Source organism: Phocoena phocoena, chromosome 18 (assembly GCF_963924675.1).
Source record: "Phocoena phocoena chromosome 18, mPhoPho1.1, whole genome shotgun sequence".
NCBI lineage: Eukaryota > Metazoa > Chordata > Mammalia > Artiodactyla > Phocoenidae > Phocoena > Phocoena phocoena.
This window is the reverse complement of record NC_089236.1, coordinates 7477281-7492158: the sequence shown is the minus strand read 5'-3', so window position 1 is coordinate 7492158 and position 14878 is coordinate 7477281. Positions and strand designations below refer to the sequence as shown.

General features: G+C 48.7%; 1 protein-coding gene across 1 annotated transcript in view; it reads right to left on the bottom strand.

Moving 5' to 3' along the window:
• Positions 1-2807, bottom strand: part of ALOX5AP (arachidonate 5-lipoxygenase activating protein) — a 30693-nt gene extending 27886 nt beyond the window's left edge. The window contains exon 1 of the mRNA XM_065896100.1: positions 2691-2807. Coding sequence (XP_065752172.1) covers positions 2691-2760 — 70 coding nt within the window. The 5' untranslated portion in view covers positions 2761-2807. The remainder of the gene's footprint in view (positions 1-2690) is intronic.
• Positions 2808-14878: the final 12071 nt, after the last annotated feature.

Here is a 14878-nt window from a genome sequence, read left to right as displayed (position 1 = left end):
GTGGGGACAGAGTTTTTGCATATTTTCCGCACTCAATAAGGTAGACCTGTGGCTGCAACATCGAGGTTAATTAGAATTGCAAAGAGAAGTTCTGGACCAACGTTAGGACCTTTGTGTTTGCCTAAAACCTCAACGGTTAAAACAGGTAGAGGTGTTACCTTCCAAGTCATTTGCATTGTTCTTGTTTCCCTGCATGGGCACATTTAACAGTTAGAAACAAAAAGTCCTCACAGGGTAATCTCAGCATCACATGGGAGCCCTGGTCTCTGCCTCAGAGGGGAGCAGGGCTGATCCTAAGCCTCTGAGCGGGAGGCAAGGGCTCCTTCTGTGGCTTCAAAAGGGCAGGAGTATGTCTTCTCCCCCGAGCATGGGTGAGACAACGCTGTGAAAGGGAACTGGGGGGATTGGATGGGGAGGGACAGAGGCTGTGAGGCTGGGGCCATGCTGTCCACACCGCTACACACGCACCCCAGTCATCTGTGTGCCCAGGATGAAAAGTCTCCAGCCCAAAGCAGTAGCTGGTCCACACTTGTCTCCCCCCACCAGGAAGCCTCTTCAGTTCACGGGACTGTGTCAGGGAGGACACTGTGCCCTGTCGTTATCTATCTGAAATGGCTGGCCGAAAGATTGCGGTTCAAACTCAGACATGTGGCCATCTGTAATCTCTCCTCCCCCTTTGCACCAAAGAAGAAGACTTAATCTCATCTGCCAAAAATAATTAGAAATCTCATCGTCCACCTCAAGTCTGCTCCGGGTTTGCTGTGCTTCTATGGAAAAGCCCGGGACCCCCTGGACAGACCAGGGCCAGGTCCTGGGGCATCTCAGGAGAGATGAAAAGAGTCTGTTCTCACGGGAGGAGACCCTCCAGCTTCCGCCGACTCAGCCTGGACCAACAGGGAGCAGCTCAGGGCACACTCGAACCTCTGCTCAGCCCCATCTGCACAGGCGGCCGAGGGGACCCTGGCTCCCGTCCACTGTCACCGAGATTGACAGGTATCCGGGGGAGGGCCGGAGGGGGAGAGCTGAACAAGCAGCGCCCGCCTGCACCCATACAACTGCCTCCACGGGCACCGGAAGCATCACTGCAGGCTTCCTGCTTACCGCCTGCCCATCTTTTCCTGCCAGCCTTCCCTTTCCTGGGAGGCAGGAACCTAGCTTTCTTGTTCACTGCTACATCCTCATGGATGCGGGACCCTTCCTGGACAGAGCAGGGTCCCTGTGGGTGTATGCAGGTCGAATGAATGAATCCCTTGGTGACTGACAAGACTAAGGGAGCCCCAACATGAAACAGCAATGGCCTGAGACTGTGGCAGCCTCATCCGGCCCCTCGTCCCCTCTCTGAGCTGCAACTCTGTCGTGTGAGATTTAGAATGAAAATGTTTGGGTCAGAAAGCTGCCAAGTGCTGTTCCGGACACCAAGGGGGAAAAGTGGCGGGAGGGGTGGTGGTGGTGGGATGAATTGGGAGATTGGGATTGACATATATACACTGATGTGTATAAAATAGATAACTAACAAGAAGCTTCTGTATAAAAAATAAAATAAAATTCAAAAAAGAAAAACAAAACGTGTTGTTCCATGGAGGAAACATACTCGGAGTATGCAAAGTTGGCCACTCTCTGGTGGCGGGGAGACCATGGGAAGCCTTACTCGTCACCAGCCTCTGTCCACACTCAAGTTGGGGGAAAATATCCGAATATGCCCAATTGATCGAATACCCAAGTTTCTAAAGTGTGCCAGGGTGTGAACATTCAGTAATTACCATTAAGTTACAGAGCTGCCCTTAGTCATTCCTCTCCTTTTTTCTCTACCTTCGTAAACTGCAAATCCCAAAGACACTGGCCGTACTGATAGAGAGAGCCTGAGGCAGTCCTAGCTCAGAACTTTAAAGAGAAAGTTCTACCCAGTCCTGGCATTTTCAGTTCTAGATCTCTTGCTTGGTTTAAGTGATAGCAGAGTTAATGGAAATGGAAACCGCAAACAAGAAAATCCTCCCTGGTCTCTCTCTCCCTTTATGTAAGTACATAATGCCTACCAAAAAATGCTTCAAAAATTACGCATTGCTAGAGAAAAAGAAAGTATTGCAAAGGACATGTTTCTTCAAAAGAAAAAAAAAAGCAATACCGAGGTAAAATAATGTTAAGGTGAAATCCCCCTCACACCACACAAATTTCCTGTTTTTTAGCCTACAGGTGACAGGTGAAGAGCGCCCAGCTGCAATTAGTACAACCTAGCGTCTGGGTGAACACATATCTGATTGTTCCTTTCCAGCCTTCCTGCCCTCCAACTGGTCTCTGGCCACAGTAATTCCTAGTTAAAATGCTGATTGCAGACACTCCAGTGACGGTTTTTTGTACAGCTTGCTGCCCTGGCTCTACAGACATGATTAATCATCCCCATTAAAGCGAAAGAACGATTGGGAGAAGGAAAACCTATATTCACGCCGAAAGGCACAAACCCCTATACATTCAAATAAAGATACAAATACACATAAAGACAAAAGCGTACACACACACACACACACACCTGTGTAAGCCTGACTTTCAGAAAGGCACAAACCCCTATACATTCAAATAAAGATACAAATACACATAAAGACAAAAGCGTACACACACACACACACACACCTGTGTAAGCCTGACTTTCAAACAACTAGAAACAAACTCTACCCTGAGGGAGGGGATTCCCTTACCGTTCTGGACTACACTGATGAGGGTGACGATGGCCAGCAGGACAACATTGCCCAGGGTTTCGTAATCCATGTTCGTTTCAGGCTCCCAGCAAGGACCGATCAGCTCTGTGGCACCCAGGCCCGCGCTGTGCAGGAAGGGGAAGTGAGGGCTGGATTCTGCCTTTCATCATTAGAATTTGCAAAGGTCCCAGCGCTGCTGCTTCTTCTTCTTTTTTTTTTTTTTAAATAGCCACCAAAGTACCCTGGTTCAGTGTGTCCTGCCAGAAGAAGCAGGGCTCAGGAGAGAGGCAGGAAAGGAAGAAAATGTGAAGCATGTTTTTTATTTATTGAGCACCTAAAAGGTCTGTGTCCAGAGTACTGTCTTTCTTTCTTTCTTTGAATTCCTCGGAAAAAAATAACTACTTGACATGTGGCGGGGTGCAGAGTAGCGGCCAAGTAATAAGCCCTGGATGAATGAATGAATGATGATGAGGTGGACGGCTGATGCCTCTGTTTCCACAGGAAACAAGCAACAAGAGAATTAAAATTAAACTAAAGAACTTAGATAAGGAGCAGAAAGGGGGTCACCTAGGAAAACTTCCACACAGGAAGGACTGTTAACCACTGGCTTCTCTGAGGTAATTACTGAGCTACTTCCTTGGAATCTTCTCAGCATAATAATAAGAGTAGAGAGAAGGTGTAAGAGGGAACCTGCTGAGTGAGGTAGGTGGTGGCCTGGCATGTTATAGGACAGTTTTCTGCCCTCGGAAGTTACACAGAAAATGCCAGATTCTGCAAACTTCATCCCAGGCTCAACATCTATTTGGCAGTGATGAAGAAGAGCTTTTATCAAAACCTCACTTCGAAAGAAAACATTGGGGGACTTCCCTGGCAGTCCCGTGGTTAAGATTCCACGATCCCAATGCAGGGAGCACGGGTTCGGTCCCTGGTCGGGGAACTAAGATCCCCGCATGCCACACAGCCAGAAACAACAACAACAACAAAAAGAAAGAAAGTAGAAAGAAAGAGAACATTGGCCACTCTAGTTAGTGGCAGCAGGATTTGCATCTTGCTGTGGGAGAGGCCAGTGCAGGGAAGAGATCACACAGTCCTCATACCTAAAGCAGCTGAGGCCAGCTTGAGTGAAAGAGGTCCATGGGGGTCCATGGAGGACCGAAGCGTTTGGAGCTTGGATGCACAGAGGCCAGTAGCAAGGGCAGCCCTGGCTGGTCCTGATGCCCTTGAGTTCTCAAGTGCCTGGGGCACTTCACAACGTGTGGAATCTTTACAAGATTGCTTAGGGGCTGGGCACTGGCAAGATTTGTGTGTTCACCTCAACGAGATCTCATTTGTAAGTGTCAGGGCACGCTTAGGTCCCAGTAGACAAGGGGTCTGGCCCCCATAAAGTGTCAGCCCTTCTAAGACCCCTGCTGGCTTAGTGACAGTGCATCAGAAGTGAAGGCCAGGCTCCTTGAAAAGTACTCTAGTTGCAAACAATAGAAACTTAGCTCAAGCTAGCTTGGGCAAAAAAGGGAAATTTATTGACTCAAAGAATCCAAGGAACTGAACAACCAAACACTGAAAAGAGCAGAGATGAGGTTGGGCCTCTCAAACGGAGTTCTCTGTCTCAATCTCTCTCTTTCTCTCTCCACTTTCTCACAACTCAGCAGCCATGTTCTCTCTGCAGACCAGTTTTCTCCACACAGTGGAAAATACCTCCACCTCCAACTCTGGAGTTTTATGTCTTACAGCTCTGTCACCTGTAAAGGGCTGACTCTTCTCAGTGAACTATTAGGACAATCCCATTGGCCCCAGGCTGGTCAGATATCTACTCCTAGGACCACCAGACGGCAGGAAAATGAAAGGACCTGGTGCTTTCCACAGTTGTCACGTGGTTGAGGGACACTGTTCCATAAAGAAAGACTGGGGCAGGGTAGGGGTGGGGTGAGGAGTGCCCGATGCGTCTGCTGCCGTGTTGTGACTGTTCACCACTTATAATCCCAGATTGTAAACGCCCAGCTTTAAAGAATTCTCTGTATCTTACAGCCTGATGTCTTTAAGGCTCATCCTGACCTCCTTCTGCTCCAGTGTTTATGTCTGTGGCGTCTGAGCTTGCGCCAGGATCTGCAGGCACACAGAAAACAGCATCAACAGAATCCTACGCGGTCAGCCCAGGGCGTCCGTGGCGATCTTGCCAGGTGTCAGGAACGCAGGAAAGCAGGAAGGAGCAGCGTCTCCGGCTTGTTCCCCGAGCCTCAGGAGCCCCGCAAACAGGATGGGGCGCGGGGGCGCGGAGCGGAATGCCCAGCCAGCTCCACTTTATAGAATGCTGAGAAGGCGCCTGGGAAGAGGGTCACTCTTCCCGTGGTGGGACCTCCACGTCTGAGCTCCCGGAGACACGCCGCCCGGGCGGGGAGCGCGTACCGGTGGTGGAGCGAGTCCACTTCACCCAGGAGGAGAGCGTTTTAACAGCCAGCCGAGCTGGCCATTAAATTACAGCGTGCACATTAAGATTCTGGCTGCGGCTACAGAGGAGCACTTATCAGAGGTGAAGCCTCTGGAAATGCCATTCATCTCAACAGAGAGCTGCTGAGACAGAACAGAAAGAGAGGGAAGCCGGGGGCACGGGAGAGGAGCGCACGGGGGGCGCGAGGGGCGCAGCGGCCCGCGCCGGATGCCGAATTCCTAACAGAACGGTCTCCTGGCCTGGAGCCGGCCCTGGTCCGGCCAACACCAGACCAGACCCATCCTGGACCCAAAGCCCTGAGCAGCTGTGTCCTGGGGACCTGGCTTGTGCATGTGCTGTTCAACACACCCCTCTGGGGACAGATAATCCCTCCCGTTGCCCAAAAGAGGAGACTGCTCTGCCGAGCGGTTAAACCACAGGAAGCAAGGGGCAGACCTAGGATTCAAAACCAGGCCTGTCTAGCTTCAAAGTCTGGGGTTTTAACCACCCCGAACGCTGCTTCTGGAATAGTTTTCAGAGCTTGGGGCCCCTGGTCCTTCTGCATCTGAATCTGGCAATCCCCTCAGGGGCTAGTGAAGTGACCAATGGCCGCTCAGCCCCTAAAGAGATTTTCTTTTTTAAGAAAAGAAAGGAGAAATTAACATATTTCCAGACACCTGACCGTTAGTAAAGGTAGTTGAACGAGAAAGAGCCCACAGGTCCCGGCTGTAGGCCCAACACCCTCTCCTCCCGGACCCCTGCTCCCAGCGTCCTCGGCGCTGACGCAGACACTGTACCCATCCCTGTGTGACAGGTTAGTTAGACAAATGTGCCGGGAGTAGGGAAGAATAATTAGCACGTTCATTAATTACAGTACAGTTAATAGCTTGACTGTAAAGACAACCATTTGTCAACAGAGATCAGGACAGCCGGGGCCAAGCAGCGACTTGGGGGCAGCAATTCACGGAAGGCGGTGGCACTGGCCAGCTGCTATTAAAATCCATGGGAGCTGCGGCTCAGCCACTTAGCGTCAGCGCGCCTCCATCACCATGGTAACACGGGCCCACTTCAGGCAACAACATTCATGCATCCTTCATCTCACCACGGGTGGGTGGCGTGTTGCCGTTTCATGACGTCTCTCGCCTTCACTTTCCGGCCAACGAGGATTTCCCCGCACATAAACGTTGGGATTGAGGGAGAGGGCGCAGAATGCCCCCAGGCTGCGGGTCAGCTCTAGAGGGGCATGCAGATATAGCCCAGGTCTGTAGGCACACACTGGAGGTGGCTACAGAGCAGTTCCTTTTAATTTCAGTTAATCTAAAGAATATTCAGACCTGGGAATTCCCTGGCGGTCCAGTGGTTAGGACTCTGCTCTTCCACTGCAGCGGGCGGGGGTTCGATCCCTGGTTGGGGAGCTAAGATTCCGCAAACTGCACGGCGTGGCCAAAAAAAAAAAAAAAGAATATTCAGACCACTATTGATCTGAATGAGAAGTGATAGGAGCAAAGATCAGGCCACAGTTTGTTCCAGATGTCATACATCGGGAGTCTCCAAGAGAACCAATCAGCCTGGTTAAAGTGTCCTGTCTTCTTCCCCGACCACAATCAGATGGCCTTTCTTTATATGAACAGCCCGCAGTTCCGAACCGAATTGAGTTAGATAGAGATGAGTCCTCGTGCCTCATACAGACGAGGAAATTGAGGGGTAGTGAGTATGCTACAACCTCAATGCTACCGATAAAAGTCCACGCATGACCGGGGCACTGAGCTAGATGCCTCACAAGTCAAAATGACATGTAAAGATATGACCTCAGTTCTCTAGAAGCCCAAGTTACAGGCTGATATTACCAGTGCAAGGAAACAAAGAAAAGCAGAAATCCGTAGGCTGCAAGAAACGAAGATAGTATATGCGGAAAGCTTCTTTCTCTCTTGTCACAAACACGCAACACAGTGTACTGTTATGAGTTTAAGAGGAAAGTTAAGCAAGTAACCCACAAGTGCAGAAGACGTCATGTTGTGTTCTATGTACAAAAACAGAGGTTAGACATAGATTCCTTCGCCCAACTATCAGTGTAATCTGCCTTATAGACTCACCAAGGAAAGGAGACCAGAAATGGTATGACCTGACTTGGGAAAGTTCAGTTCTAATAGGATTAAAAATTGCGATGCTCATATATGCTCAGCTGATTTTTGACAAAGTGATTCAATGAGGAAAGGAAAGTCTCTTCAATAAAGGGCACTAGAACAACTGGATATTCATATGGGGGGGAAATGAATCTTGACCCCGCCCCCAAATCACACAAAATATAACTAGAAATGAATCTTTAACCTAAACATAAAAACTAAAATTATAAAGCTTCTAGAAGAAAATATAGGAGAAAGTCTGTGTGACTATGAGGAAGGCAAAGATTTTTTAGATAAGACACAAAAAGTGTGAGCTATGTAAGGGGAAAAAATCAAAAAATTCAACTTCATCAAAATTGAAAACTTCTGCACTTCAGAAGACCATTAAGAAAATAAAAATGCAAGCCACAGATAGGGAGAAAATATGTGTAATACATAAATCTGATGAAGGACTTAAAGCCAGAATATATAAGGAACTTATTTTCAGCCAATGATAAGAATATAAACAACTCATTTTAAAAATGGGTAAATGACTTGAACAGATATTTCAAAAAAAGAAGATAGAGAAATAGCCCAGAAGTGCATGAAGAGATGCTCGACATCATTAGCCATCAGGGAAACGCAAATTAAAACCACAATGAGATCCTACTATAAAGCTCATAGAATGCTTAGCAAGGATTTGGAACAGGTGAAATTCTAATTTGTAACTGGTGAGAGTGTAAAATGCTAAAGGTAAAAATGGCAAAATATAAATAAAAACACACTGGAAAAAGCTTGGCAGCTTCTTAAAAAGCTAGATACACACTTACTATTACCTAGCAATCCTTAGGTATTTTTCCAAAAGAAGTAAAAACATATGTCCTATATCAGCAGGGGTTCAACCAGAGAAGCAGAACCACTAGAGACAATATATATATACTTGCTATAGGGATATGACCTAACACAATTGTGTGGTTAAATAGTCTATGTGCATGTATGTATTTGCTTCTAGGGCAGATGTAACAAAGTACCGCAACTGGGTGCCTTAAAACAACAGAAGTTCATTGCCTCACAGTCGCGGAGAGCAGAAGTCCAAAATCAAGTTGTTGGCGGGGCCACGTTGCCTCTGAAACCTACTTGCTCATGCGATTTACTTGTGGCTTCAGGCACTGCTTGAGCCCAGTCTCTTATACGTATACCCCTTGCATTTGATGATGGAACGTGGCTCCGTGAGCCCAACTTTCTGGCTTGGGTCAGATGACAGTTCACTACGGACAACTCAGTTCCCAAGCTACCATGATGGCCCATGGTGAAGAGTCAGCATTTATTACCAAGAGCAAGCCAGGTGTTTCTTAAAAGGAGAATAGTTACCTTCGGAGGATAACATAGCTTTGCTCCGACATCCTAAGGAGCCATGCTAGGATTCACCTGTAGAGGCCTGCCAAAGGCTCCAAACAGCACCTTCCTACCTCCACTAGCGGTGACCTACCAACAGTACTTCAACCACCACTGTGTCAGCAGAGTCTTTAGGCTCAAGTGACAGAGCAGCTTTCACAGCAGGCTGAATTTGTAGGCAAAAGGAAGGTCATAATGCACTTGATGAGCTGAAATTATTTTCATTTAGCTGGAAACCAGACTGAAGAGGTGGTGTGAGAGGGGCCTGGGGAACCCCGTCACAAAGGGCCCTACCAGTGCCATCAAGAAGTTTCAAGGGAATTCTCTGGTGGTCCAGTGGTTAGGACTCCACACTCTTGCTGCCAAGGGCCTGGGTTCCATCCCTCGTCAGGGAACTAAAAGCCCACAAGCTGCGCGGGGTGGCCAAAAATAAAATACAATAAAATAAGTTTTGAAATGATCCCAGAGGCCAAGAGAAGCCACTCGAGGATATTAAGAGGATTGTCTCGCAACTGTATTTGCATTTTGGAAGATCACGCTGGCTACGGTACGGAGAGCAAGTTGGAGGAGCCAGCGTGGAGACGGGAGAGCAGTTGGGGGTATGTTCTAGACATCTATGGAGAAAAATGGCTTCGGGCACAAGATGGTGGATATGAGGGCTATTAAATAGTAACTGTGAGGTTTAGTGAGGGATGGGGGATAAGGAAGAGAAGATAAGTGTGATTCTCAGATTTCTGACAACATTCTGGTCTGGATGAGTGTGGGCGCAATTCCCTGAGAAGTTCCTCTCGAGACCCTTTCACTATCATCATTCTTATGGTACCTCATCAGGGGTCACTTGGGCACGTAGCTGAAGTCCCCAGTGCTTGGCTGACTTTGGCTCTTCTTCAGTGAATTTTGGTAAGCATGATAGCTCCCAAATGATCCACTAGACTGTACTATTGAGATACAGCAAATTTAGACTTGATGGCAGAGGTACGTGTATTAAACATGGATGCCCATTTCCTATGGTCTCCTGACAGAAGTAGAGGGAGGTGTGCCCCGCTATCAGAAGGAAGGCGTATGGGGTAGGTTCAACAAAGAGTCCATGAACCCTCTGTGGTGACTGGAGAACTAAATAAATTACAAGCTTCGTTTCCCGCCAGATACACGGCCACAGGGGGTTCCCAGCTCGAGATTAGAGGTGCAGCATCCACACTGAAGTTCAACTCCTACAACCGAAGAGCATCTGTGCCCACAGACAAGTGGGGAGAGAAATGAGAAGGGCGGTTGTGTTCGCTGGAGGACTCCCTCAGGGTGCAGACACCCCATTCTCTTAGGGATCAGTAGGCAGAAGAGAGAAGAACTCCTTTGTTTGTTGTTCTGTCTTTATTGACAGAAATTATGCAACAAGCAAGTACATAGAACTCAAATCAAATGACTGGGCATTCAAAGATTCAAAAGTTAAGATTCTTCCTCTGGCAAAATTACCCTGACCACATTAACAGAGTATATACAGCATTAAAGTGTTTTTGTTCCTGTTTTCCTTTCAAATAAACTCGCTGAAAACATTACTGTTTGTGGTGTTAAATGGATTTCATAACTAATATAGGATGTGGCTAAAGCCCTATTACTGTGATAATTTTAATTGAATTTCCTGACTCTTACATGCTTAATTGTCAACTTTTAACACTGCATTAAACATGAGGTTCCAATGTTATTAATATGAAATGCTCACATTCCCCACGACTGTGATTATATTTTGCTTATCATTCCTGAATGTTGTATTAAGTCTATTTAAAAGATATGTTTACTGCATTAGAAGAAAAACAGATGTTCTCACATATCCTGAGAGATATTATAATTTACACTGTATACGAAGGGTGCTGAGAACCACGTAGAGATCTTCTTAGGTGGCTAAGTTTTCAGTAATCCATAGCATCTGATTTTCTCTGTCATATTATAAAGTTAGAAAAAAAGTCTGTGATATTATAAAGTTAGAAAAAAATGCCAATCACATTTTCCAAATGCAAACATATTTTTAAAGCAACCACGGGACTTCCCTGGTGACGCAATGGTTAAGAATCTGCCTGCCGATGCAGGGGACATGGGTTCGATCCCTGGTCCGGGAAGATCCCACATGACACGGAGCAACTAAGCCATGCAATGCAACTACTGAGCCCAGGCATCGCAACTACTGAGCCCACGTGCTGCAACTACTGAAGTCCGCATGACTAGAGCCCGTGCTCCACAACAAGAGAAGCCACCGCAATGAGAAGCCCGCGCACCGCAACGAAGAGCAGCCCCCGCTAGCCGCAACTAGAGAAAGTCCATGCGCAGCAACGAAGACCCAACACAGCCATAAATAAACAAATAGATAAAAATACTTTTTAAAATCCCTTTTAAAAAAAAGTATCTTTAAAAAGAAGAAAAACAAAGCATTTGAACCACAGCCCTATTGTTCTCTGACTGTGTTTGAATCACATTCACCAGTTAGAACTGACACAGGTTTATCAACAAAACATCCCAAACGGTCACTCCTCACTCAACCTGGAGCTTGTCCGTTGACGGCACCATGAACTATGACACGGCAAAGACAACCCTAAGCAATTCAAGCAAGTTTAACAGAGAATATTCACTAAACACCAGTTGATTCTTTGAAATGCCCTAAAAAGCCTGGTCATTGTATGCAGGATTGTAACAAGACTTGTTCTCTGAAGTGTACACATACAGGAAGAGATAAGGAGGAACGAGGGTGAGACTTGAGGAACATGTGTTGAATGCAACTAAGTGCAAGCAACCGCAGCACACTATTTAATCTTGATAACAACCCTCTGAAGAGGCATTCTTGTCCCATTTTACAGCTGGGGACACTGAGGCTGAGAGAGGTCACATGAGCATGTGGAGAAGCTGAGATCCTAGCCTAGGCTTGTTTGACTCTAGAGAATCAGAATAACAATAAATACTAACATTTATTGGTTGTTTTCTATGTGTGCCAGGTACCGTCCTGAGCACTTTATATACATCAGAACCCTCAATCCTTACAAAAAGACTTTGTCACCCTTCTCTATTGTGACCATGTCACAGACGAGCGAACTGAGGAAATTTTCGGTCACTTTCCCACCATCGCACAGCCCACCGAGAGCAGAGACGGGCCTCAGACCCGGGATAGTGTGACTCCAAGCCCATGGGGTTTCACCACAGTCTGCTCTGCATTGATAGGGGAAGGGACAGCAGGAAACAGGTACCATGGCAACAGTAAGAAGGGGCAACCTGATGGCAAGAGAGGAAAAAAGAAAAGAATTAAGAAGCAACCGGAGCACAAAAATAAAGATGCCCAGGCTGAGGCGTCCGAAAGATGCGGCTGTCACTCAGGATGGGGGCAGGAGTGTGGGGGAGGGGAAGACTGTGAGGCCATGGCCACATGTTCAGTGAACCTGGGGGAGGGAGAGTAGGGAGGTCAGGGGGCAGCTAGGAATACAGGGGGAGGGGGCTGTCGTGACCTCAAAGCTCAGGGATTTTACGGGAGTTCTGGAAGCTGCATTGGGAAGCCAGGTCCACCCTGATCCCACCTCGTGATGGGACCTCAAGCCGCTGGTGTAGCCCCACAGGTTTGCTTATGGTTGGAAAGCATGTAAAGACTAGCCCAGACCCTGTGAAACTGACAAAGGAGCATGTCTCCCAGTGGGGTTCCCCTGGCCCCTGGGGATCGCCTCCTCTGGGCTGGTAGCTCTCATCACTCCAACACCACAGGCCCAGTGACTTGGACCTCTGCAGGCAGCTCAGCTCTGAGGGGGGGGGCATTGCCTTGATGTCACGAGCTGACAGATGTTGCCCCCAGCTCAGCATCACAGCGATCAGGCCCTTAAATGCTGACATTCCTATTTGACTATGACCATATATTTTTCTCATCACTTTGAATGTTGCATTTGGTAGCCAGGAAGGGATCATCTTAGAAGTCAAGGGGCCACTTGCCTGAACATTAGCTCCTGAAAAGAAGCCCAAGAGCAGAAAGGGACGCTGTGTTACAGAAGGAAACTCGACAGGGAGCTTTCCAAACTGTTCTGGCCTCGAAACACATCCTGATGGATGGGCCCTTCCCACCACGAGGACGGCTTCCACGGGGGCTCAAGCAGGAGGAGCCACCGGGGCAGGGCAGCAGGGCGCCTGGACCACTTCCCACCCTGTAAGTCACGTCCCAGCCTCCCTGGCCCACCTACAGGCCTTGGAGGTTACTGCCGTCTTTTCCTCTGCGTGTACTGACAGGGAGGCCTCTAGGCTCAGGAGAAAGTAAGGCTAGGCATGGAGATATTCTCTGCCCCCAGTGCTCGAGAAGACCCTCACCACCTTCACTCTGGTCAGTGCACTGGGGCACAACTATGTGGTCTTACAATGTTTCTTAGAATAAAAGCTAACATACAGGGCTTCTCTGGTGGTGCAGTGGTTGAGAGTCCGCCTGCAGATGCAGGGGACACGGGTTCGTGCCCCAGTCCGGGAGGATCCCACATGCCGCGGAGCGGCTGGGCCTGTGAGCCATGGCCGCTGAGCCTGCGCGTCCAGAGCCTGTGCTCCGCAACGGGAGAGGCCACAGCAGTGAGAGGCCCGCGTACCGCAAAAAAAAAAAAGCTAACATATAGCAAATTGCAACAAATGCACCAGACACTGTACCAAGTGCTTTTCATCCAATGCCTCATTTAACATGGACAAAACCCTATTGTTATCGCCCTTTTTACAGATGAGGAAATTTTAACTCAGATAACCCCAGTCACTTGACTAAAGTCACAAAGCAAATAAAAACACGGTACTCAAAGCCAGACCCCTTGACTCCAAAGCCAGTGAAACTCAGTTACTTTTTCTGGAGGCCCTGGAGGCTCAGGCAACCCGTCCATGGCGCACATCAACCTGGGGAAGGAGCAAGGTGGCAAAGCCAGGGGTGAGGGCAGCCCTGCTGCAGCCTGTGAGCCATAGCCAACCGAGAAGTGATCTGGCCACAAGGTGCCCTCTCCCCAGCCAAGGGACAGTCTCTCACAACCTTGATGCAAGTCCCAAAAGGGGAACCCAGCACAGTACCACAGTGAGTAATGATAATGCTGGGAGTGGCATTGCTCACAGAGTAAGATGAATTTCCCAACAGGAACCACAGCTTGTAAGCTAAGTGGAGACATTCTGCCCAGTGCTCAGGGCCCAGTGGCAAGCTGGCCTCTCAGAGGCCACAAAAGCCCCCAACAGAACCTCCTACCGATGCTCCCCAAGTCTACCATCCTCCCGCCCAAAGCATTGTGAGAGCCGTCTGCAGGCTGCCCACGAAGTGCTGGGTCCCACGAGCTCCTCCGACCCAGGGCAGCTGGCAGTCCTCCCGCCAGGCCCCTTGCCAGCCCCCTGCCTCTCTCAGGAGGAGCCTGGGAATGCGGGGAGGGCAGGAAAGAATGGATGAGGCCTAGGAAAATGGACCACTCATGCTGAGCGATCCCACCAGTGTCCATACATGGTGATACCCACACTTACTCCTCGAGTCTCCCCCCCCACTTGCTCCACCCCCTTCGCTCTTGGTCCTGGAGAGGCCACTCATGAGGCGGGAATACAGTGACTGTATCCAAGTGTCTTCCTCAGGAGAGCAGAAAGGACCGCCTGGCTTCTCCCTGCAAAGGGACGGAGCGATGTTCTAAGCTCTTCGTGAAGCTGAACACTCGGCTCAGGTCTTCTGTCCGAAGGTTAGTGAATCCATCACTTACCCTAATGCTTATTCAGCATCCATTTATAAAGAGCCAGGGCGCAGAGGTACCACTCAGGGAGATCACAGTTAATTAACGCAAGGCAGATAAGAACCCCTCAAACTCTCAGTCTGCTAGGAGGGTGGCCCCATGATTCAGATTTATGGAACAAAACTTTAGAAGAAACTTGGTTTGGAAGTAGGTTGAGTTGGATGGAGATTCTGGGACCACTCTGGTTGCCAACACTGCTTCTGCGCGTGTCAGCTCTTAAAACCCCTGCATGAGGTCAGAGGACCCAGGCAGATTTGTAGGGGACGTGTAGAAGGTGCCCCCAATACACACCCCCTTGTGCCAGCACCTCAAAGACAGCCGATTCTCCCAGCGCTTCCCAAGGTGCCTAAAAATTTCCCAGGTTCAGGTGTTCAGATGCTCCCGTGGACACCATGAGAGCTGTGGTTAAATGCTAGCACTGTTATCTCTGTAGACTTCCTGGAGTTGTACAGTGCCGGGTTCACGGTGAAGCGAGAGCTACTTAGCTCTCGGAGGATTGTCCAGATATGTCAGGACTCCCCCTTT